We start from the raw sequence: 26,214 nt of genomic DNA, 5'->3' as shown, positions 1-26,214 counted from the left end.
TAAGAAATGGCTGAATGAGATCTTTAGATCAATTAGCTGCTAGAAGCCAAACAAGTTTGATAGGAGCAAAAGCCTCTTCTTGTTTGCAACCTTTCTTATATGCTTATGTTCAAACATACTACAGAAAATGACACAGAAAATCTTCTCACAGCCATCATGCCTAAAATGTCCTTTATTTTTCCACAAATGCTGTGCAGCTGGGGAGGCCCCATGAGTGTTTCCTGATATATGAACTGAGAGAGACTTCCATAACTTATGTTGTGGTTTCTTCAAACAGTTAAAACTATTGCAAACTCAGGAAAATCTACTTAGCAACATTGATTCAACACAGTTCTGGGCTAAGTATCTCCAAAAAAACTTTCCAAGATGGCAGTTAGCTTCTGTTCTGACTTCTGCAAATGTGTGAATTAGAGGAGACACTCACTGTTACACTAAAATCATAGTACAAAAAACATACTGGGACCATACAGGAACTGGGAATCTCAAGGGGAAAAGGAGGTTAACTACAGAACATTCAATTACAGAAGACAAATCAATCTTTTTTGTTTTGCTATGTATACTTTTTGTGGGAATTATGTTTTTTTCTGTGCTGAAAAAGCCAAAAGCATCTCCACATTTTCAGCAAAATACTGCCACTCTCAAAACCCTATAGAAGCCGCCAGGACAAACATTTTCATTCATGTGGAATAATTAATCTCTGTCACACTTTAAAAGGGAGAAGGGCTCTCAGCAATATGCTTCTTGGGCTCATTAGGCCTTTTCTGAACAATCCGGAAATAAATTTATGAACTGAAAAAGAAAACGCTGTACAACAACTAACTCCGGACTAATTAAGCATTATTTGTGTTGGCCTCTGACCAAAACTGATATTGAATCAAGCCCCTACAAGAAGCTAAATTTATGTAACTGTAATCTCTTTATAGGAAGCCAAGGAAGCCATCGAAGCAAAAGAGTGCTTCTCCACCTCTCCAAATCCTCCTGTGTTTCCACATTATCTTCCCTACAAATTGAACCAAGGAATACCTCACTATTAAGGTCCTACAACTTACGGTTATTAAGTACCATAGTTAAAGGTATCATTAAAATTTCTCAACTGTTGATTTCAAATTTCTGCATGTTCAGCAACCTTCAAAGCACGATGATCATTTTGGCTGACATAAGTGGAATGGTTCATTGCTCTTGGGATTCTGCTTCTTGATTACACAAAAAACACCAGGAGTCTGGGAGCCAAGTGCAGGGTTTGGTCTGGTTTAAACTGTTAAAATGAGGTTATCGGTGATTATTAAAGGGGCAGGGTGTGTTGTGCTGAGACTCCATCATTCCTGGGCTGGTTGGGAATGAGGCTGCAGGCCGAGTCCATCCAGAAGTGATGTTATATCCCGCCACAACACACACCCTGAAGTGCGTAATTCCTATTATACAATGACTCTTTTCAGAACACTGTTCCAGCAAATCTTAGAAACAAAATTAATTTAACAAACACAATCACAAAATATCCTCTGACAATAAGAAACAGTCACACTTGTCAGCTTTGTAGCACAGTATATAAATCTGCCAGTGCCGCACCTGGTGATGATTTAAGGTTACTGGAACTTCCTTCATGATGTTATGGCAGGATAGCATTATGGGTGCAGTCCCAGAGTGACTTATCAGAGGTCAGCATTGTATACGTAAATCATAATGCAAAACTGTATAATTTATAGTATCTGCACAAACTTTACCTGGCTGATGACAGGAGAAGGGAAAAGAAAGAAGAAGGGCTTTTGCTTATTACAAAACATTATGTATTGGGCAGTTCAATCGCTTAATGGAACTGTAAGTGCTACTCATGTTACTTTCTCATAACCTGGTCTGAAACGATGTTTCAAGATATGGAGGCTTATCTGTGCACCATAAATCAAAATGTACTAATAACCTTTGCTTGAACACAACTTCTTCTCACACTTGGAGAAAGCTCAACAGAAGACTTTGTGCCTTTCCTTCTGTTTCAATGTGTAATTAACCTCGAGTTGTTGCTATGCTCCGACACAACCACTTTACCAGGTTCAAAACAAAGAGGCTAATCAATGCCTCAGAATGCTTTCTGTTGTGTTGAGGTACAATATAGCAAATTGTTAACATTTCAAATTAAATTCTCAATAAAAATAAATCAAGATTTCATTTTTTTTATTCGGTTCCCTTTACTAATTAAAATGGTTTGCTTCAGCACATTTGATTTAAAGTGATTTTTTTTTTTATAAGACCCGAAAAGACCCTGCAAGAATAAGCCAAGCCAGGAAAAAGCCAGCCAGATGGTACGGTTATCCTGAGTAAACAAACAGCTGCTCTGATAGAGCTGTAACCTAAGCTAAGCCTCAGCTTTATACTGGATGAAACTGGGACGTGTTTCTCGACCCAGTTGTGCCCCCACGTCCCCCAGCTGGAAAACGTAGCAGAAACAGGAAACCTGATGGAAATGGGATGCTACATCCCAAGGGGTTGGGGTGTGTGTGTGTTTAGGGTAAAGATTTTGTTAATGAGGAAAGGGATTTTTGTGTAAAAGAAAAAGCCTGACGCTTACTTGTAGCTCAAATTACAATAACGATCATTTAAACTATGAGGGCTCAGGGGTCAGGGTATCCCACAGTTTTTGCTTTTGTGAAGGCAGGAAAGATTTTTCAAATTCAGGAATTTCGCCGATGTATGGAGGGTATTTCACCCAGTGTGGCAGGAACAGCTCCAGCTAGTTTATACTGACAGAGAATTAAGTTATTTTGAAATATTTCCATCAGCTGTGCCACAGTCTAATACCACAACACACATACATACTGTATCGGTCAGGCACACAATTTAGAGGAAACTCAAGGCATTTTTGTCTTTCTGTGAACAATGTAGATGGTAAGACTCAGCTATGCACTGCTTAATTTGTTATTGCTTTAACTGTCACTCTGTGTGGTTTCCACTAACATCTCAGTAGATGTTATGTTTTTCTATCATATACAGTATATGGAAATGTACAGTAAAGTATCCATCCTAGTGTCTCATAGTTTATTACATAAGTATTCACCCCTCTAAATAAATAATTGGTAGAAGCCATTTCTGTCACTATTGTTATCAGTATTTCAAGATATACAGTATCTCTACCAGCCTGGCAAAAATGGAATGGTTACTTGGCTCTAAATTAAAGTTAATCAGAAATGTGTCTCTTAGGTCTAATGGGTCTCATTTGGAGGAGACTTAAATCTGTGATCTAACTTTGTCATTAAAGATCGCTGGCATTGTTTGTCAAAGTAGGGTTGCTAACCCTGGCATTCCTTCTAAATTCACTTGGGGCTCAACCCGGTCTCTTTAAATGTATTCTTTAATTCATTTGTGTCCCCTCCTAGTTGAAGCACTTTGAGATCTTTTGGGATGAAAAACGCCATACAATATAACTGACTGTAATACAATTGTAAATTAATTACTTGGAAAAAGAAGATGAAACTAACATGAAAAATTATTGTAATAAATTACTCTCTTTTTCTCTCTTAATAGGGAAGTGCAGTCAGAAAGACCAAGGCAATTTATTTAAAAGGGGGAAAAGATAATCACAGTAGGTCATTTTTATAGCTATAAAAAAACTTGTGTTCTGTATGAATTATTGAAGCATGCAGAAACTGAAATATATAATTATAAAAAATCATGGGAATAGTCAGAAATAGGCAAGAGGGTCATGATGTAATTGAAAGTGATCTTATATACTATAACTCCTTTATAAAGACTACAGGTGAAGCTGTAAAGGTATTTACTGTATTATCCTTATTCACTATTGTTCAAAAAGATATACATTTTTACATGTTGTAAATGTTTTTTGAATCATAAGTTATAGTATATGTCAATCATATACAGTAATATATGATTTTTCTTTTGTCAGATAATTTACTCAGCGCATCTAATCAATATAATCAGTCATAATACTGTATGTGGCAATCATTGCTTGAATGTAAAAAAAATGTACCGTTGCTTCAAGAACATTTTTGTATGCAGGAGCAAACATACACTACAAACCATAAAAACATACAGCCAGTGGAGTTAATTTAGCCCTTGATTATCCACTCTACACCTCAATTTGAGGCAAACCACTTTTAAAAGGAAGAATAACTGTGTGCCAAAAGAGGCAATGGGATATGCCTGTGAACTGACTGTTGCATTTTGATATATTTTAATAAAATTATCAGGAATCTGTTTTGCTTTTTGTGATAAATTTGTTCACGTACTGTATAGCAACCTTTCCTAAGGTTAAGTCAAATTCAGCGGACACAAGCATAAATCGCTTTGAATTAAAAAAACACCTATGAAAGAACATACATGTGAAAAACCAACCATTGCTGCTGCCAGGACAAAACTTGTTGATCCTTCTGAGTTAAGGCAGATCATTCATAAGGATGGAATGCATTTCGAAAACAGCTAAGGGGAAGAAGAAGAAGAAAAGGGAAGAAGCTGAGAAAGATGAAGAATAAGTGGCCATAGTTGTACATGTTTTATTTATTAGTTCTTTTTTTTAAAAAAATGAAAGCACAGCACAGTAGTACATACTACTAGACCATAGAAGTAAAAAAAAAAACCTCACACAGTAAATTGATTAACTGCAGCCAAGAGTAAAACCAAATTATAGACTAAAAGCAAGATAGGAAAACAATCTTTAAGTAAGTTTTCAAAATTGGACACAGTCACAGAGTCAGTAATGGATGTGGGCAATGAATTCCACAGTCATGAAGCTGCACACGAGCGGGCTCTGTCTCTCACTGTTTAGAGCCCAGTCTTGGAATGAGAAGATCTCACATTAAAGGTTGCACTGTACTCATGCAATAACTCCTTAAGCTAACCTGAAGACAGACTGTCCAGTGCCTCAAATGTAAGCAAACGTAGGAACCTTAAAACCCACTAAATTTCACAGAGAGCCACAGCAATTTACATGAAGATATATGCTGAGGCCCAGTAGGTTAAGTTAGCACAAGCAAGCCACAGAATTCTAGATATAGCAAAACTTACTCAGTACCTTCATACTGTATATGCCCCAGTAAGGAAGGTACTACAGAAGTCCTATCTTGTGGAAAGATTATGTAATTTTTCAAACAGGCGGAACAAGAACGTTATCTGACAGCACAGGGTCCCAAAAACAACACTAAGCTTTGGGACTTCGATCAAAGTCCACACCAGCCACAACACTGAAATCACCAACTTTGCACGGCTGTTGTTGGGAGCCAATAAGCATATCCTGTCTTTTCACAGCTCATCTTAATAGTTATTTTTAACCCTTATCTTAATATGAGTTGGCTGTGAAGTGACGAAAATTAAACAGCAGTAGCATTGAATTAACGTAGTTGTTAATTAAATGAGTATCATCAGAATAAAAGTGAAACTGAGCCCACACCAACATATAAACCTGACCAAAAAGCAACATACATACAGTATGTGAAAAAGTAGTAGTGATACTCTTACAAAGACCTGAAATTTTTTAGGTGCACAATACTTACAACACATTTCTCATTTTTGTTAGTTAATGAGATGGAACCTTAAGCAACCTCAAAAATGTCGTGAGCACTTCAAGTGGTAGTCAACAAATATTTTCCATAGGACTGAAGGCACACAGAATCCTTTCTAAAGTAGGAATAATTTCAGCCATAATCAGTGACTTCAAACAATAATCTTTTTTCTTACTTTTATTATCCTTTTACATTTGAGTATAGAAATATCTGAAATTATATACATGATAAAAAATATTTTTTTGGCTTTTCTAAATAATTACATTTCCTCTTCTGTATTTTATGTGTTGTAATTCAGTTTTGTATACAGAAAATCCATTCTTCCAGATTTGCCCTTTCAGTTCAATCCATTATCAATAATATCATACCTGTACCTCAATCCATTCATTCATTTTCTGACTATTTCGAGGGGGAGCTGGTGCCTATCCCAGCAGGCAATGGGCACAAAGCAGGATACACCCTGAATGGGATTTCAGTCCATCACAGGCCAGACACACAGACATGCAGACGTTTACACCTAGGGCCAATGTTTCCATAAGCCAATTAACCCACCAGTTTGTTTTTGGACTGTTAGAGGAAACTAGAGCACCTGGACACTGGGAGAACAAACTCCACACATATAGCAACCCAGGTCCAGAATTGAACCCAGGGCCTCAGCACTACATGGCAGTAATGCTAAACATCGTGCTGTGCTGCCCCTATATAGAACACACAGAATATAAAAATACACTGACTTGCTGGGCATTGTTAGATCTCACAAAAGAACAAAGTGAGAAAGTTATAATAATACACAACATCAAGACATGAAAAACAGTGGGGACCAACATTGTGTTGTGGCCCAGGGAGGAGCACAGTAGAGGCCTGACATTTCTAAAAATGCATGAGGCAGATTCTAGACTTACAGGATCATCAGATTTGTGGTTAGCCAGGCTTTCAGAAAGCGACTCCTCTTGAAGATTATCTCTGCGGATCAGTGTAAATTCTCGCAGGAACACGGCCCCCTCGCCCCCAACAGCCCACACCTGTTCAAAGACACAATAACAGTACACATTTCTGAACAAGTATCACACTCCCTCTGGGTAAGCAAGGACAACACACAGCTCCTGGCACGATAGCTCAGCCAGCCAAACAAACACAGGGTAGTGAAAGGCACTTCTGTAGGTTTCCAGCAGTCTGAGATCTTGTTTTGTCACTGTTCTTAAACTGGGTATTTCTATGGGAACTACTTTCCAAATCAAGAATACAGTGTGAGGTTACAAGTAACAAAGCAGTTCTGACTTATTTTATTCTTATTCGCTAAATAGCCCGTGCTATGTGTTAGATTAAGAATATCAAACACACCTCAACCGAATCTTTTACTTCTTAAAACAGATATTCACCTTTTAAACCACCCTATAATAATACATGTACAGTATAAGCAGAAATGATTTTTTTTCAGCAGTAAATGAAAAAACCTTCACATTAATAAGGCTGAAACAAATATCTAGCAGGAAATTTTACTCTCATTGAAAAAATGCCATTCTTTGCGGCAAGAAACAGAAATGTTAATAAAAGGAAATAAAAAGTACTGAAGGATAACCCTGTTCTACCCCCTGAAAGCTACCATGTTTTTTTTAATTCCTAAAAACCATCATAATCCAAAACAATTGTGTGATAGGTGCTAACTGTGAGTTATGTACATACAGTATAAGAGAAACACATTTAATGATAAATGTAATAAATATTCTTCAGAAATAAAATAAATACCTATATGTAAACCACTTAGATACTTAAATCCCTATCGTGTCATACAGGGAATTAAGCACCTACTGTACAGTACATGTTTTGAATACAAGGCTCATAATCTTTACCACATGAAAATATGCTTTGCAAGTACTGTATCAGTCTGCATGTTAATCAATGAAATGTCATTTCTAAGCTGATAGATATGATGCAGATCATATTTAATCTGCAGAAATGAATCATGTTAAATTAAATAGAACCTAGGCTTTTGAAATCTTTTCATGAGTGAAAACATCAACCTTCAAAATGGTCAAAAGTTTCATTACTAAGTATCTTTCAAGTGCCCTTAGAAGATTATCTGTACTTTTTTTTCTCATAGGTTAGCACGTGGTTCTTTGCCAGTGCTTGAACATTTTGAGCTTGTCAACGTCTTATTCCTAGGTTTTAAATTTCAGTAATCACAACAGGGATTTTGGATCAACCCCATTAACAATAAGAGCCATTTTCAAGGATGTACAGTACAGAATCCATGGACATGAACTTTTTAGGCATTAAAAAAATGTATAACGAACAAGGTTAAGTGTTTGCCGCAGATAGTGTGAGCCAAAGTGAACTGGAAAAATAGGAAGACTGGCCTCTGTTGCTAGGCAACCAACACAAAATACATGTTGCCAGACTGTGGGAAAAGGCCCATACGCCAGAGTTAAAAGTGACAAATCAGATCTGTGGTAATTCCCCAAACTCAACACCATCAACTGCAATCAATTAGCATTTGCTTTTCCACAACATAGCATCTGAAACAACAGAATCATGCTCTGGGAACCCATGTTTGGAATCTCAGTCAAAACATGGTGCAGGGTTCAGTAAGAAAGAGGAGCGAAACGTTTGCAGACTTAACACACAACAAAAAGCGTGTTATTCCTGACATCTTCTCAAATTTATCTGTATTATTATTAAAATAAAAGAAAATTAGTCATAAAATTATTCATTCTACAACTACATTTCTAAGGAAACAAAAGAAAACAAAACTTTGGATTCTGTAGATTTTATCTGCTATTACTCCCCTTAAGCAGCATTTAAAAACAAAGTAAAAAAATGGCTTTAGGGCTTTAAAACTGTTTCCTTTCGGATGTGCTTTGCATTACAGCTCCCACTCCACAGCTGAAGCTCATACAGAGCAGAAGAGGAAGCCACTCGATACCTTTCGCCTGACCGGAGAAAGAGGGTGGCGACCGACATGACTGTGTGATGGAAACTCATTCCCTTCAGCGGAATCATGATTACAAGAGGGACTTTCACTGGCTTTCACACTGGAAATCCATCATGCACAGGATAATCCCTCTGAACTTGAAACTACAGCCCTGGGGGAGTGAGAAGGGGAAACGCAGACTGCAAACCCACTGAGAATATGAGCACAGAGCACGTAATAAAGTAATGAGTGAAAAAGCCCAGGATGCAAGGAGCAAACCTGTTTTAATAGAACCGTGCGAGGATTAATGCCAGCTAAAGTTAATCCTTGAATAAAAAAAACGGAAATGTGATTAATATAATGTAACAGCAACTAAATGAATGTCTATATAAAACTTTTATGTCAGCCTACTTTCTTAAAGGAAAAATTAAAGGTATCAAAGCATCCAATTAATAAATTCCCACAAACAAATACCATGTACACAAGATTAAACATTTTCCATTTGCATAGATAATAATACAGTACATTACAATGGATCCTGACACAGCTTATGTGGGTCTCACATAAAACTAATTACAGGCCTCTTTCAGTAATAAAATGCAAAATATTGTTGTGTGCTGAGAAAATCAATTAAATTCTGGTTTTAGGTATGATCACCTACGCTCAAATATGCATCATCATGATAGCTTAAGTTTATGGTTGTAATAGGAATTTGCTCAAGAAAAGCTTCAAAAACCTTTCAAGGTTAGCTTTTCTTTTTAACTGCTGGATTCTATCTGAACACTGAATAATTCATAATCTGCCAAAATACAATTAATTAATAAACGATCACTCCAATTCATTGTTCAGGCTGTGGTACTGTATATACAGTTGCCTTTCACCTGCTGTCAGACCTACTGTATAAGAGCTGATTGTACAGGTCCTTTAGGTCCTTGTTTCGACAACAGACATCCAGTTCAATCTGTTGTTGAGGTTAAAGGCTGTAATTTTACAGATTCTTGGCAAATGGTTTCAATTCAACAGCTTCCAAATGCTGGTTTACTTTAAACATTCCGTAGCCCTGAGCCCCAGCAATAGAGCTGGCTATGTGGACATGGTCTTTATCTAATCACGCTCAGTGTTCACTGCTGGTTGTTAAGCTGCAAATACTGTGAAATTGAAAGAAGCTTCCTACTGGGACTGAAAGTTTAAGTAGTAATGGAAAAAAAGTGAGAGAGACATTAAACAGATGCATGGATGGATAATTTATTTTCAGCGCTTAATTCACTTCTATTTCTTAACACTGTCCAGTACTGTGGCTGTAAAGTAAGAAGTTCAATTCCTCATCTGATGTAGGTTGCACGTTTTGGGTAGATAATTCCTGACGGAGTGAATTGCAACACTCAGCAATTTGCTATAGCCATGGCAAGGACACCCTAAAGGACAATTCCATGGTGACTAAAACAGGGATGACTTCAGAGTGACTCATATTAGACTGCCAAAACACCCAGGGTCATGAAGACTACATTATACACCATCTGCCAGGTGTTTTTTCTGTCTTCAATTTAACCTATTTTTTATTTGCATTTGTTGAGGAGTTTGATTAGTTTAATAACTATCCTTGAAAATGTTCTATGCACACAGTTTAATACAGATTTTTTGTTCTTCTGCAAGTTATTTTGTGTTAATTTCTCTCTCCATGAACACCTAAATAAAATACTCACTAGTACATCAGCCATTTGCCTCTCATCATGTAGAACTTTGATTAATGTAGATGTAGAGCTTCATCCTTTACTGTTCCTTTGCTGTTGTTGTACTTTTAGCCTCCAGTGCCATGTTCTTTTCCACTTTCTCTTGCCCTTTCTAATATTGCTTGCAAATGAAACTAGATCCTGTTGTTTCTTTAAGAATGTTATAGTTTGCTTTCATTTCCTTTTTTCCTTAATATCTTATATTATTTCGATTGTTTTTTAACTTTTGATTTACTCACATTTGGGATGAATATGTTATGTGCATCAATCAAAATCTCTTTAAACTGTTGCCATCCATTCTCCACAAATTCCATAACTGTTCTATCTCATTGTACTTATCTTGACCTCTATCTCAGTCTTTCAGATCTGCTTTTCTGAAATTCTAAACCCTTGATCTGGACAAAAAAACGTAAAGTTTCAAAGTATATTTGAAAGCATAACATATTACAATGACACTTCCTTAATGATTCTCTCAATTCTGTTTGTCACACTATGTCTTGATTGTTTGGAAAGACAAGATGAACATTAGTATTTCCTCTTGTAGGTGCGCTTACAAACTGAGCAGTGCAGTCATTAACCTTGCAGACCATTTTGGTCTTCGGTCGGTTTTATGAAATTCGAATTTTGTTTTTCTCGGTCTAGGTGGGAAAAATCAAAGTCTGCCATGAAAATCACTTCTACATTTGCATATGAATCATTCAGTGTTGACTTACCATTAATATCTGCAATTTATGGTTTTAATGATATTCCTAAAACTGTATCCTTAAAGTACTTTGTAAGTCTCTTTTATGAGTAGAGAATTTAATGATCCTTTTTGTCACTCAATAAGCAAAGAAGGTGGAGGTAACTACAACAAATTCAAATTCAAAAGTATTTGACTGAGAAAAACATTCAGATCAAGAAAGTGGTTTCAAACCCCACCGACGATGTGCTGTCAATGCTAGGTGTCTATGCAGGCTTTGCAGAACTGATCCTGCATTCCCATACTTCATCAAATACAATGGTGTTACTCACCACCAAGCATTTGCCAATAACAGAATTGATTTTTCTCATGTGATGGTACTTGTCACGACTGTCAATTGAATTTATGCAAGACCTCTACACAAATCACTTGTTTAAATAATTACTCTGTGAGAAATGATTTGGAAGCAAGCTGTCAAATGTGGTTATTAGACTTGGGGTTTCTTCTGGACATAACAGCAAAAAACAAACAACCTAATTTAAGAATTGCAGGGGGGACAGAGACTTATCACACACGATGAGTGCAGTGATGGTGTTCAAGCTGAAACTGCATCTATGGTCTTCAGAGTTTAGGAACAGAGGAACACTTTGAAAATCTGCAGAAAATCTTAATATATCAAAAAGAAAGGACACAGAGTTTTTAACGTTTTATCCAGAAACTATCTGTGACTGCCTGAACAAATTGGAGAAGAAATTCAATAGATGTTTTCAGGCATCCAAAATCATCAGACAAATCCAAAAACATCAAGTTTGTCTCCAACCTAGGTTGAGATTTCCTCAGGTCGATATTAGAGAACTTTAAAAATTTCAGGAGGTATTTGAGCAAAGCAGTGGACTTGACATGGAGATAATCATCATGCAAAGTGACTCTGAGCTGAAAGCTGGGTGAAGAGATGGATTTTGGGGTCAGATGTACCTTCTTTTGTCATCCTGTGCACCTGCTTTTTGTCCTGCTTTGGTTCCACAATAGCACATTTGTGAGGTGGCTTTTCCCCAGATTAAAATCATCAAGTACAGTATAAATACTACATGTCTTGTAAATGATTTTTGATGAACTGCATGAGTCTGGTTATCTCAAACTACAACCCCAACTTCAAAGCACAACAAAGTGGCAACAATCCAGCATGGCAACGCACATCCTTCTTGTGTAACAACAGATTTTTTGTGAAAAAAAAATATAACAATTATGCCATAGATGCTCCATTCACTAGGCTTAAGATCCTGTGAGACGTGGGATGTGGGATGACCCAGGATGTCATGTGGCATCCAAAGCTCAGAGATTTGCTTGTCCATGTTCTACAGGAAGAATGGGGAAGAGACCCATAACACAGCATCTCCAACATGGTGCAAAGCATGCATCACTATGGCAGGGCTTATATCATATCCAGCACTAGTCAAATGCACTACTAGCCTCTGATCTTCAACCTTCAATAGCTCCAATCTTATTGGGAACAAATGTCAATCATCACTCTATTTTCAATAACCACTTCTAATACAACCACGATTCTCAAACTGTGGTGCGCGTACTGCCTCCAGGTGGTACATCAGATGACCCAGGAAATTTGTTGTGTGCACTGAAAAATTGGGATTGTTTTCCATATTTTCTATTTTAATAAAATTCGTTTATCTGTCAAATACGCAGCCTACGTACTATGTTGATACAGAGCGTGCTAATACTTGAGAGGACACAAGGGTTATTATGTACAGTATATACCATTGTAAAGCTATGAACCTTAGTGACCAACTGTATTTAAAGAAGTACAGTAGCAAATAGGGAGGTTGGAGAATGTGCCTGATTTTGGAACACTGGCAATCTTGTAAGCACAGGAAAGCATGATAGATAACAGAAAAATATTTAAAGATTGTTCTAGGTAAATTGGAGAAAAATACACTGAGCATCATGTGCATTCAATAAAAACTTCTTTTAACTTCTGAGACAGACTCCTGGCTGTCTTTTAAGCGGAAACGGGGAAAAATGCAAGCTTGTGGATTGCTAAAGCGGGTAAACCCCACACTACTGGTGAAGAACTTTGTTTATCGTTGGCATAAGAGTTGACACGTATTACAGTATGTGTGGAGAAAAAGCTGCTAAACAGCTCAACCTGCTGCCCCTTTTGAATGGCACAGTCACGCGTAGAATTATTGATATGGGAGATGATGTCAAAAGAGCATGTTAAAATGCTTTTCATTGCAATTAGATGAGTCTGTAGATGTTGATTTGGCCAATTTGCTCTTTACATTGGATATGAGTTTGAGGGCATGTCCCATGAGGACTTTCTGTTCTGTAAACTGCTACCAACAAGCACTACAGGAGAGCATGTATTTTAGCTTCTGAATTAATTTAATCGAAGAGAATGGCATAGACTGGAAAAAAAGTGTCGGGATTTTTTACAGACAGTGCTGATCTACAGACAGTACAGACAAGCCGACACAGCGGTGTAGCTACACGAATTAGAGAGGTTGCTCCAGATATGAAGTGGACGCACTGCAGTATCCACTGTGAGGCCTTGGCAGTCAAGAAAATGCCTGAGGATTTAAAAGCTTTGTTAGACTCTGCTGTCAAAGTTGTGAATTGTATCAAGTCTCGACCAATGAATTCACGTCTGTTCAGTGTGCTTTGTAATGTGGCTGGTACAATTAGTCTACCTGGTTGATATATTCTCACATTTGAATGAGCTGAATGTGGGACTGCAGGAGCTCTCTTTAACAATTTTTGACGTGTCTGACAAGATCACTGCTATGAAGAAAAAGCTGTACCTTTATTTTAATAAAATCAACACAACTGATGTCTCTGCTTTCCCAACTTTGGAGAACTACAGTATCTCCAAACATATGGTGTGGCACTTGATGCTGCTGTTTGTGATGTAATTGCAGTGCACCTCTTGTTATTGGAAGAGCAGTTCCAGTTGAGGCCACACCAGAGTGGATCAGGAACCCGTGCTGATCAAGAGAAGTTGCTCGAGTTATCATCTGATGCGACTTTGATGAGTTGAAACGACAGTCACTGTAGGATTTCTGGATCCAAAGACAGAGTGAATACCCAGCCCTCTCATTAAAGGCTTTGCAGCTTTGATGCCTTTGCTACTTCCTACCTTTGTGAGAAAAGCTTCTCTGCTCTCACTGCAATCAAGACAAAGTACCACATCAAAATGGATGCTGAGCCAGATCTGCATTTGAAGCTCACTGCCCTCGACCCTGACATTGCAAGGCTTTGCTCGACTTAACAGGCTCACCCCTCTCACTGAAATGGTAAGTACTCCGTGCAAATTTTATTATATGTGTTTGTACGCTCGTGCGCTCATGCTGGTCATTGAGATTTTCTGTGGTTCCTATGAGAAGATGACCTGTAGGTGATGTTTTGCTTTGATCATGGGTGGTACTTGGTCCAAACAGTTTGAGAAGCACTGTAATACAATATGCCAGGGGCCTAAACTGGGAGACAATGGGTACAAGGCAGGATACACCAGGACAAAATGCCAGTGTATCACAGGACAGAGGCACACTTGAACTCATACACATGTATGGCACACAAACAGGGACACCAAATCAACCTTACTGAAGGTCTCTGGATGATACCCCCAGTCAGAACTGAACAGACAGCTGTGAGGCAGCATGGCTAACTAGTCTGTTCAATTAAATGTCAGTGTACCGCCTACAAAAAATATTGTCATATTGTTATCTGAAAAGAACTTAGTAAATGTATTACAGTTACAAGCAGTAAGTTATGTTTAATCCTCAGTATAAATCTTAAAATGTGTGAATAACAAAACAATAGTTGTAGAATCGCTAAACACTTCCTACCATCAGTAAAACTGCAGAAGGTATTTTAATAAGCTCTCTGTCCTTCTACTGAATGTATCAAATGATCTATCCTTCTACTGAATGTTGATGACAGCCTGCCTCCATTTCCATGGATGTAGCAACTGGATACTGGTTAAACTGAAGAGCTGATGAACCATAGCAGCCAAAAAGTTCCATGGCGCTCCGCTGGGATTGGTTGTGTTTTTTTAGAAAACAGGCTGGGTTTTCAAAGCCAAGGTAAAAAAAATGGCAATTGCCCTTAACCCAGCTGTAGTATTTGGAGATAGCAAAATGGAAAGGGCTACATTTCCTTCCCTCCCACCATCCTGGGTCAGCCCTGCTCTTTCTTGCTAATTCACAAGCCCAATATCTCACATACCAAGTAAAATTTCCTTGAAGAGGTGGGTAAAATCAAGATATAGACCTTTTCAATGGTGTTCCTCAAAATGTTACACTAAATTGTCTTTAAGACGGACACAATGAAAAAAACACTATACTGTATACCATTCTTGTAATTCACAAGGGCTTAGTCTTGCTCAGGTCTTATTAATATTTACCGTTGGAAATCATGGGGTTGTCACTGAATAGTGTACTAAAGCAAACAAACAGGCAACAAAGCAAAGCAAAATAAGAATACATTTGTATGAAATGTTAAATATAACATTTCTATGCAAATCAAATTTAAAGTGCTACAGAGGAAGGCTGCTAAAAAATTATATGGATGCAAACTGGGGCACTAGAGCTGTTTCACTGCCCTGGATAGTTAACCTTGGATCCAGTAAGATGTTAACTGATGATGTGCTTACTATTCATGTCACAAAGCAAAAGACAGACACCATTTGAACCTTGTCATGAATAAAGCTCTCCCCAGGAGCTGAAGGAGAGGCCAAGTATTTGGCGGAAGGTGGATTAATCTGAGTTATTTAATATGAGACCAATTACAAAGCACTCACTTTTTGATACAAAGACACAAAACCCTTAATCCCCAGAATGCCTTGTGCCGCATGGTTTCTAAGAGGGGAACGGCATGCCAGTCCTGGTAACTGATTCATTTCCAGCGGTTTCAATTTCAAAGTGCTAGAGCTGATGTGAAGAAAAGGGAAATGAACCTGGGGCATTGCAAGGCTTCAAAGGACATAATCAACAGTAATAACATTAACTTGATATCATAATTGGTCTTTCCTGGAGGACAGTGCCAGCTTCAGCTGCTGCTGGAAATTAAAAAATGGCTACACCTTAACAGTAGAAGGCTTAACCTGGACTCTTATTTCGTGCATTATGGGGTTGTATTTAATAAAAGGTGATCCTTCATTTTGATATGAGATAGGATATGTATTCACGGAAGACTGATCACTAAGAAGTACATCTGATGCATAATGAAGATCTAATCTGAAGTAATATGTGTGAAATAATCTGGATGGGCCTTTTACTTTGATTCTGTCTTTTAAATTGTTAATGCTTGAGAAGAAATCTTATGGGGAAAAAGGGGATTTTACACAACAGATAGAAGTGTGATGGTAAGATCCAATTTTTGTACTTTCAGAGTACCACATAGTGTCAGAAATTCCTAAACGATATACTAGTAATATTATAATAGTAGTAGGAATGTGAGTGAGGTATTGGTGTGCAAACCTTTGTCAATAACTCTAATTCCTTTACGTCCAGCCTAACGACTCCACATAGATATCCCCCTTGGGTCAGGTAATCCTTCTTCTCGTTTCCATGACCTAATTATGAATTAACATAACTTGTGCTATCTGTCACATGACTTATCTACTGTTAGGACTTGGTGAGAACTAGAGGAAGGTCAGGTATGTCTTAATACTGTATGAAAAACCACGAATCGTAAAGGAGTGTGCTTTGTTTTTCACATCACTGTACAAAAATGATTTGGGGCGGAGTGGTGGCTGTGTGGCTAAGGATCTGCGCCTGTGGCTGGAAAGTTCAAATCCCATGGCCGGGAGAGGCATCCTACTCCGTTGGGCCCCTGAGCAAGGTCCTTCACCCCAACTGCTCCAGGGGCGCTGTACAATAGCTGACCCTGTGCTCTGACCCCAAGCTTCTCTCCCTGTCTGTGTGTCTGTGAGTCTCATGGAGAGCAAGTATGCGAAAAGACAAATTCCTAATGCAAGAAATTGTATGTGGCTACTAAAATGATCTTAATCTTAAAAATGCTCCCCTTGCATGGCTAACATAGCACACTTGAACCTAGATAGTACTTAGCAAACTAGAGACATAAAACTAAGGTACTGACTCTAAAAATCAAAAAGAGTATGTGTGTAACATCTGCATCTTGGCCAAATGTTCCATTGTCCCTCCTAATAATCCCCATCTATGAATTGGCTTCATCACTCTGTTCTCCTCCTCACTTATAGCTGATGTGTTGTGAGAGTACTGGTGCACTATGGATGCTGTCGCATCATCCAGGTGGTGCTACACATTGGTGGTGATGGAGGGGAGTCCCCATTACCTGTAAAGAGCTTTGAGTGGAGTCTCTAGAAAAGCACTATATAACAGTAAGGAAATATTATCTTCATCAATTCTTTAAGAGATTTTGATATTTTAGAATACGTTTTCTGCCATCTTCCTCTCCTTGAAGCATGTTTCACTACAGTTTTCACATACCTTCAATAAGGCTGAGATCTGACCAACACTCTTAATTTCTCCTTTTATAGATATATAGTATAGACAACTGCCCTCTCTCCACCTGGAAATTACTGCTCTTACTTACATAATCCCCTTCAGCTCTGAGACCATTTAGAATTTTTCTGGTTTCAAAGTACTTCAACACATACTGTACGGAATTAACATCTCAGAGTGTTCTTGTTTAAAACTCTGCCTGTCATCTTCACATGACCCTGTCTGTTCTGCATATTATTATTATTATTATTTATTTTCAACAACTGAAAGGTTAGAGTTTCACATCTCAGTGAAAATTAAATTATTCTACCTGGACCCTTTTCCATTTACGTTCCTTATTACTCATTTTGGAATACTCCATTCTGTAATTCTGCACATCATAAATTAAACATTGTGCTTCGAGTTTGTTTTCCATTTAAATAAAATCACCGAACTGTTAAAAAAAGAACGATGGAAGCTGACATTCTTAGAAACAACTGTCCCATACTAAAACATCCATTTTTGGAAAATGTTCTAAAATTAGTTTGGACTTTTTAGTTTAAGGCACATCTAACTGACATCTGAATACACTGAGCAACATATTCCTGTCCGGGTTAAAGTCTTTTTACACAACAGAGATGTTGTTTCTTTAAATTGCAAATTAACCTTGTAATTTCCTTTGGCAGATCATAGTTCATTTTTTATCTTTGCAGTGCTCAGAAGGTTCTGTGATAAGATGATCATAATACTCTTGGTTTATGTAACTGACTACAGTTGTGTCTTGGCTTAAATATGTTTCTGACATTTTACTCCTCCAAACACCAATAAACTAACCTCAGGGTTGCCCCAAGGTTCTTCCAGGCTAAAACGATTCTCATTTCCATTCAGCCACATGATCTCATTTAACACAATGACATGTACCGTACATGTAACAGGGCCCAGTGTGCTGCGCGAGGTACAGAAGGGACACCCCCACACACTGAAATCTAGATAGTGTAAAACTCTGGCACAGGACAAAACACGCTCTTTTGGTGTGGGTGAGTTATCTACTGTCTGAGGCGTAGCACTGTGCATGCTCTAATCCCAACAGGGGTTAGGGAGAGATTATTTCATCACATATACTGTATCCATATGAGTCCTCTATATGTACTGTATATCCATATATATCCTCTATCAGTATCTACAGTATCCACCAGTATCCTCCACAGTGCCTATAGAAAGTCTACACACCTTCCCAAAGTTACACATTTAGCCAATTGGTTACACCAGGGCTAATTTATAACTGGCATTACTGAAGGGTGTGTACACTTATCTAACCCATTTTTCCAGGTTTTTGTTTTTAATTACTTTTCAGAATGTTTGAGCTTTTTTTTTTTACTTCGAGGTTGTGTCTTCCTATGTGTACATAAAGGTAAATAAATTCTGATTGAATGCGTCTTGGTTTCAGCCTGTTAGGGCACAAAATGTGTTACTTTGGAAAAGGTGTGTATATGTACGATATGAATGCATTTCTTCTTTAAAACCTCCAAGATTCAGTTACAGTATATACTAAATGTACTGATCTATAACCAACATATGAAATTATATTAAAATAATAATCATCAATATCTGCATGCCAGAAAAATATTTACCTTACAGAGTATCTTATATGCCTTGTTTTATTTTACTTTAAATTTACTTGTCACATCAATGCTGCCTTGAACTTTGTAAATCAAGAAATAAAACTGGTTCTTATTTCTCCTCAGAGCTACAGTTACCATGTATTATAATTTTGCACAGATCTCTTTGCAACCTCTCTTCTAACTTGATGCTGTTTCTACTATTCTCTCTAAAAAGCTACATTGAAAACTATAAATGACCCAAAATGCAAGAGCAATTTGTCCAATGCAAAGGGTGCCCTAATATGACACCTGTATCACATGCTGTCAAGGTCTCAGTGTCTACTTACAGCTCAGAGGGTCTAGATAAAAATTCACTTGCTTGTTTGGTTTTAAAAAGCTTTTAAATCCTTTCTCAAAGCTCTTTACAGAACAACAAGAAAACATACACAGTTGATGGAATGAATAATAAGAATAGAAAGAGAACCAGAATCAGAAGCCATAAGAAGACAGCTAGAAACCTGAACCAGGACAGTTTCAGTGCTATGAAGTTGTCAGGAAACCAGACTGGAGGGGCTTGAAGAGGTTATCCGCAATCAGATGGTTGTTGCACTGAATTGTTATACCACATTCTAAAATATTTGCAAGAAAGGTTAAACTGGAAAAAAATGTTTACATTGTCCAAACCCATGTTTGTTTTTTTTGGCACAGGGGTAAAAGCAGCAGTTTTGAAGGCCACTGGTACCACATCAGTGCTCGGGGATTCATTTATTATATTGGGAACAAGGGGGCAGAGAGAAGTGAAACAGGATTGAAATAAAGTGGTGGGAATGGGATCTAATAGGCAAGTTGTGGATTTCACACACAAAACCAGTTTACTGAGGCAAGCGGAGTCTAGTAAAGAAAAGCTAGAGAGAAGGGAACCAGTAAAACGAAGCAAGCAGGGAGGAGGTGTGGATGTGAAGTGTGTTGTAGAGAGAATGTGATGCCAGATGTTGTCAAACTTGGAACTAAAAACTCATTGTCAAACACTGCCAGGTCCCTTCACCTGTCTTCCATCTTTTAAAAATGTGCATCCTTAATTCTATCACTTAATCTGCAATGACCAAATTTCCCTGACTTTGGCTAGACATGCTAAGACTGTGCACATTATTCAAACATGAGCCACAAAATGAAGAAAAAATGCAAAATGGGATGTGAAATCAAAGAAGGAAACTGAAATATACAGATGTTTTTTAGGGAGACATAGTCTCTTTCATTTAATATGCCGTATTAAATGCATAAACCTGTCTTTAAAAGGAAGCTTGTTGGTGTTTGCTATGCATTTACCATAATACACATAATGCATATAATGAAGTATTTCATTAATGTAGGGACAGAACAAATTTAGCCTAAAAGTAATTAAATTGAATTCTAGAGTGCCTAAAGCAAGTGTTACTGTAGGTCAATTAAGAAAATATATCAACAGAAGGAGGACAAAGACCTGGACAGGATGGAAGTATGCCTTAAATTTGACATGCATGGAACAGATTACGTGGGACATGATTCAGACATTTTACAATCCTGAAAGTCATTGATCAAATCAACTCAGAGGACTTCTTCAAGATCAGCTGCCTTATACAGACTGGGGCACACACAAGTGAGAAAAAAAAAGTTTAAAAATATTCAAGACCACAAACAGGAGACACCTGTTTTTTTACTCCCGAATCATGTGATTGAAGCTGACTCTGTAGGATCCTTTAGCTCCAAGGTTTTTAACTTTTTTAAAGCTGTCCCCCTTTTTTTCCAAGGCCTCAGCTCAAGAATGCCAATTAGTATTATCATCACAGGTTCAATTAACATCAGAACATATGTTCTGTTGACGATCCATCACATTTGGATGATAAATCTTATTGAGAGTTGCACCTGTTATTATTATTATTATGCAACGGATTTGTGTTTCCCAGGGAACATTTTGAATGTGGTTTGTACGTCAATGGTTGTGATGTATAGTGGCCAAACAGAGCAGTTCAACATACTGTACTGCAGGCATGTTGCCAAAGGACATTTTACATAGAGAACTTTTCAGAATTACTCATCATTAGGAAAGACTACAGAGTACATAGTCATTTTATACTTAAAAAAGAGATACTAAGACTAGCGGGCATCCTGATCTGTACGTAGAGGAGTATTGCATAAACTCACAGAGTTTAGTTGAACCTTGAGAAAAGAGCCCAAATTAGCACAAAGATGCTATACATTTAGGAGGCAAAATTGTCCTAATATCCTACCTTTTACAAATAATAGAAATTATAGCCAGGTATTACTAAATTCTTAAACTTTAGTTTGGGTATCCATTATAACCATTTGCAAATAATCTATTAACATGTTATTAATTATGTTATAAACAGCTATAAAACAGTGATGTCACTAACCCATGGTTTAGGTCATGCTACAGTATGTTCAGGATTAAGGTTTTGTTACTTACAGTATAGTACATGCAATTAATCAACAGTAGAGGGTGTTGAAAGTCAATCCCATAGTTCTACTAATAAAAAAATAAGGCAATACATTTAAGACTGAAAATTGAAGGATCTAATGTTATTCTGGGGGGGGGGAACTACCCATTGGTGTTGTTTTAAGTGATTAGCAATGACATTTAAAAAACCTGAATGAGATCGTCATACGTATGTAAAGCTAATAACATTCAAACCCGCAAGACTAGCAACACTAGCAACTGTAATGTCCTTTCATTTGTACACACAATCATTCTTAAGACATTTATTAAGTTTTGTGGCGGCCACTAAGATGTAGATATACTGTAGTCCGTAGCAATGTGATCATCAGAATTTGTGATCAAACATCAGTGAGGTAAAAGTTTGAACAAGTATGTAGATGTTTGTACCTGTGCTTTTTTTCTGAGGGTTCTGATTTACTGCAATTACTGTACGTCACTGGAAGTTTCCCATGGGAATTACGTAGGTTCTCACTGAATTAAATATAACTAAAACTACTGTCTCACTGAACAAAACATAACTTTTTACTGGAGGTAAAAATCTAAAACACTTTCTGAAAGCATAAGTGTGTTATTCCCCATTAGGGTTAAGTGTTCATGTAACCTGGACAGCAATAAAGTTAAGTGACATAACTGGTTATTTGTTTCCATTTCTACAAACAATACAAACAACTGTGGATACATTGCTTCCTGAAGCGCATGTTTAATCCTTCGGGTGAATTTGAAGATCAGTAGTCTTTCCAGTATGATTCTGAAAATTGTTTAAATCCCTACTTTTTTTTCAAGCAACCAAATCATGCTCATAAGAAAAACCCATAAAACAGATTACTTCTGTCATCAAACTTGGGCAAAGACTATGACATTTCTGTTACACTATCCTCTAGATGTCAGTATAGAATAGCAGGTAATACTTGGAAAGTTTTCACAAGGTGTTTAATATAGATTTGCTCCTAATTTTAGATGTATCTTGGGAGACATTTATCCTATATTTTTGATGGAATATGCCTAATTAGACTATATCTGGTGAAACCCTACATTTCAAATTATTTAAATTACCTGCTACCAATTTAAAATTAAGCAAAAAACAAAACAACAACAAAAGATCAACTGTAATGAATGTGTACAGCAGCATGCATGGAAAGAAGCAATGAACTGAAATAACCTCTGAAACTAAACAGTATAAGATGGCTAAATGATTTTAAAATTCCCCCCATTCAGCGAAAGGCACAACACCGAGAATCACATGAAATTACTTTCAAATTTATTTTGTCTGCTGATATGGCTCATATACTATTTCTCAAGATGATGGCAGTTTGAAAAACCAAATCATAAACACCTCGAAAGGCAGCAGTCAAGTAGTCATCAGCAGGAATTGGCAAACCGCAAATAACTAGGAGAGAGCCCCGTCAATGAAAGGTTTTCCATGACAGAATGTAAATGGCACAATGACAGACTGAACGATATTGCACAGGCTGAAAACCACATGCATACAATCCTTCAGGAATTATGAAGTCAGTTCAATCATGTCAGCCCATCCCGCCTGTCTCAAAGTCACACAGTGCAGAATCTCTTTAACTGTGCATCTTGGAGAATCTCATTACCGCTAACCTGGCCAGTTTATTGGAAAACTATGACTGAAGCTTTTTTTTTTGTTATACTGTACCACAACTTCAAGGTGCTCTCTTTGTAGTGCCCTTAACTGACCCAACAATCACTTCATAAATAGCACTAAAATTCAAAGACTTTTGTGTGTGTAAATACAATGGAAATCAATGTTTTTGTTAATTACTTGGCAGTGCCAATTATTCATCTGCTTATTCATTAGAAAAATACAATGAAGAAACAATGAATTCAGAAGCTTGTCTTGTTCTGTCTTATACGGGTCTAAACTTGAGAAGCTGAGTTTGTAATATAAGCCATGTCCTTTGGAAATCCTGTTACAAAAATCATTTTCAGCACTTGGATGTGATTTATCTGGTTTCTGCTGTCCACCCAGTTCATAGCTTTCCCAGCACACCCTTTTGTAGAGGAAAAAAAAAAAACATCCATTTTCTCGAAAAATTGTTGAGACAGGTGATAAATCGTTGATGAAGTTCGTTTAGTTTTGTTTTCTCACCAGTATTTTAGCTGCACTCTTGGGAATCTCACAAACAACGGACAGTTCCTGATGGTATCTAATCCTTTCTGTCATCCAGTTTGATGAAATTGTTCTCTGTGGTCTATTAAAGCCAAGTAAGTTTCGAAACAACTAAAATACACATAGCTACACCAGTCAGGACCAGCTGTAAAAGATAGAATTAATAGAAGTATTAGTAAAAGTATTTCAATCAAAAGTTGCATTTCATCAAAATTAAGTGAAGCAAATTTAAACAAAGCAATAAGTATTTTTGGTAAATGGCTTTCTGAACTGGTAGGGTAAGCAAATGATAAATGTTCAGATACAAAATAGGACAGAATCAGCAGCAAGGGAATTACAGAAAGCCTTAGATAAAATCATGGATTGCGAAGATGCTTAGTAAAAAACATTTCACATTGACGAGTGTACGTGCAGGAAGTAGTGACGCAAGATGCAGGAAGTGATTAGATTCTGCTTCAGTATGTCCTCACCAAGAGCAATGTGAGGAATCAATGAAAAAGTAACTTTGGGTATATAGCAAAAGCTGTGGAATTGGAAGCAGCAAATCAATTGTAGTAATCAATTCCAACCTAAGTACCCTCTACAAACAGAGGGCTGAAATGAAGGCGAAGAGCATTATGGAATTTGCAGTGGCTCACCCCCTCCACTGTGAATTTACACTCCTCCTGTGTGGGAGATACTATGAGTCCACAGGTACAATGGTAACAGACTCAAGAAATCATCTTCTCTGCAATCTCACTCTCAAACAAAGTAAAATAAGTATCTTACCTCCTGGATGCTGCTTTACTGTCATCATTGTAGGTAATCTGCCTGTCTATGTTGTATTGTTCTATTGGATAGTGCGGTGAAACAAATTTCCCCAGGGGATAATAAAGCTTGAATTGAACTGAAAATAGCTTTTCTTCTGATTTTTTTATATCCTGTGGAAGCTGATAAATAACTGCGCACATTTTGATGTGCATTCCTATTTTAGACACTGTGTTACATTAAGCATTAATAGAACAACTTCTTTTCTTCCCCTGCTTTTGCTCCAGGGTGCACACTTTTTTTCTAGTCCTACAAATGTCAAAAAAAGTATCTGCGAGTTAATAAAATCAAACAATCTGACAGTATGCAGTTGGTAGGAGAGCCATTGTCCAGGGCTCTACTGTATATTTAAGTGGTGTTACCTACTATAAACACAGAATCAGCCAGTCTCATACAAACTTTAATAAACCACCCATATGACCCATATGACCCTGTTGTTCCACACAGATTCTCACATATATCTTTTCATCATGTGTTCAAGATTGCCAAGGACTCACACAGTGATTTTGATCTACAGCTGTGCTAAAAAAGACCAAAATAATCAAACTATTATCACTGAACAAGGTGTTTTTCACAGAAACCCCTTGGCCTGTCAGTGTATGTTTACACTTCAAATGCTTCTCTGTCAGGGTACCACAGCAGTTTGAGAGATGTCAGAGCAACTGGTCTGCCTGTGGTCTAAACCTCCTCAGTATACACACTGAATGTCTGTCTCACACTGGTTGCAGTGAAACAGTTCCCTGTTGGCCCTGAAGTCCTATCCCATGTCCTCAGTTCCTGGACTTTGGGAACTACTGTATACACAGACCCTGCAGAGTGGAGACAAGGACTCCACTCAGTCCTTCTATCACCCTGGGAGCTCCATTGTCCGATCCTGTTTCATCAAAGGGATTGCCTTCATACAGTACATCCTTATCGTTTTGTCCTTTGAACCAGTTCCACAAGTCCTCGTACTTCCTTCTTCTGTTGCTTTCAAAAGGTAGTGCATCCTCTCTGACCACAGGGGCACGCTAGGGTGCTGGTACCACTGTATCTAGAAGACCCTGCTTTTGGTAATGTGGCTCAAGACAGAGCCAGCTCATTCACACCATTCCATTGGTGTTGAGTCACATTACCAAAAGCAGGGGTCTTCTAGATACAGTGGCAGCAGAGCCCTAGCATCCCCCCCGGAGGTAAGAGATTAGTTAACAGAGTCAGGAAACACTCCAAAATACATGGAGCTTTAGGCTTGTGACAAGATTTATGTCTTTTAACGAGGCCTTTTTAAAACAAAAACACTCCCTCAAAATGAGCCCTTAACTCAAAACTGTGAGCAATGTGCTGTTGGGGGTCTACTGACTCAGGTCTATTTTCTGGTCCTACAATATCTCTACTACCCACATTATGACACACCATAACACACTCCTAAACCCATGCAAGTACTCAAATATTCCAAATAATCAATGTACAATTACACAAATGAGCTGTTTACATGACCAATTTGAAAAGGTCATTGTGGCCATCTGTGTAGTAAGCAAATGAGAGGAGGCCATTCGGCCCATCTAGCACATTTGGAAGAAAGTAGCTAACTGATTCAAGAATGTCATCCAGCCGCTTCCTCAAAGGAGCCAAGGCATCAGCTTCAGCAAGATGAAGGCTGGCTGGGTTTGTTTTGGACTCACACATCCCTTTTGTGTAAAGAAGTGCCTATTTTTCCTGCTTAAATGCAATTCTGCATTGTTTCCACTTGTGTCTACACATTGCACCGTTTATTGTTGGTTGACCATGACAATTTGTTTAAGGATTTGTAATACTTGGATAAGGTTCTCCCATAGCCTTCTCGTTCGACCAAAAAGATTCAGGTCCAGCCTTTCCAGTCTGTCAGTATAGGAC

At 37.7% G+C, this 26,214-nt stretch overlaps 1 protein-coding gene across 2 annotated transcripts in view; it reads right to left on the bottom strand.

Moving 5' to 3' along the window:
- LOC102695132 (ADAMTS-like protein 1) overlaps positions 1–26,214 on the bottom strand; it is a 209,400-nt gene that overhangs the window by 138,905 nt on the left and 44,281 nt on the right. For both annotated transcript variants that reach the window (XM_015345114.2, XM_015345115.2), the window contains exon 2: positions 6,407–6,526. In XM_015345114.2, coding sequence (XP_015200600.2) covers positions 6,407–6,526 — 120 coding nt within the window. The remainder of the gene's footprint in view (positions 1–6,406; positions 6,527–26,214) is intronic.

This window comes from Lepisosteus oculatus, chromosome 1, assembly GCF_040954835.1.
Source record: "Lepisosteus oculatus isolate fLepOcu1 chromosome 1, fLepOcu1.hap2, whole genome shotgun sequence".
Classification (NCBI taxonomy): domain Eukaryota; kingdom Metazoa; phylum Chordata; class Actinopteri; order Semionotiformes; family Lepisosteidae; genus Lepisosteus; species Lepisosteus oculatus.
The sequence above is the reverse complement of the archived record's forward strand: the minus strand, read 5'-3'. Positions and strand labels throughout refer to the sequence as shown.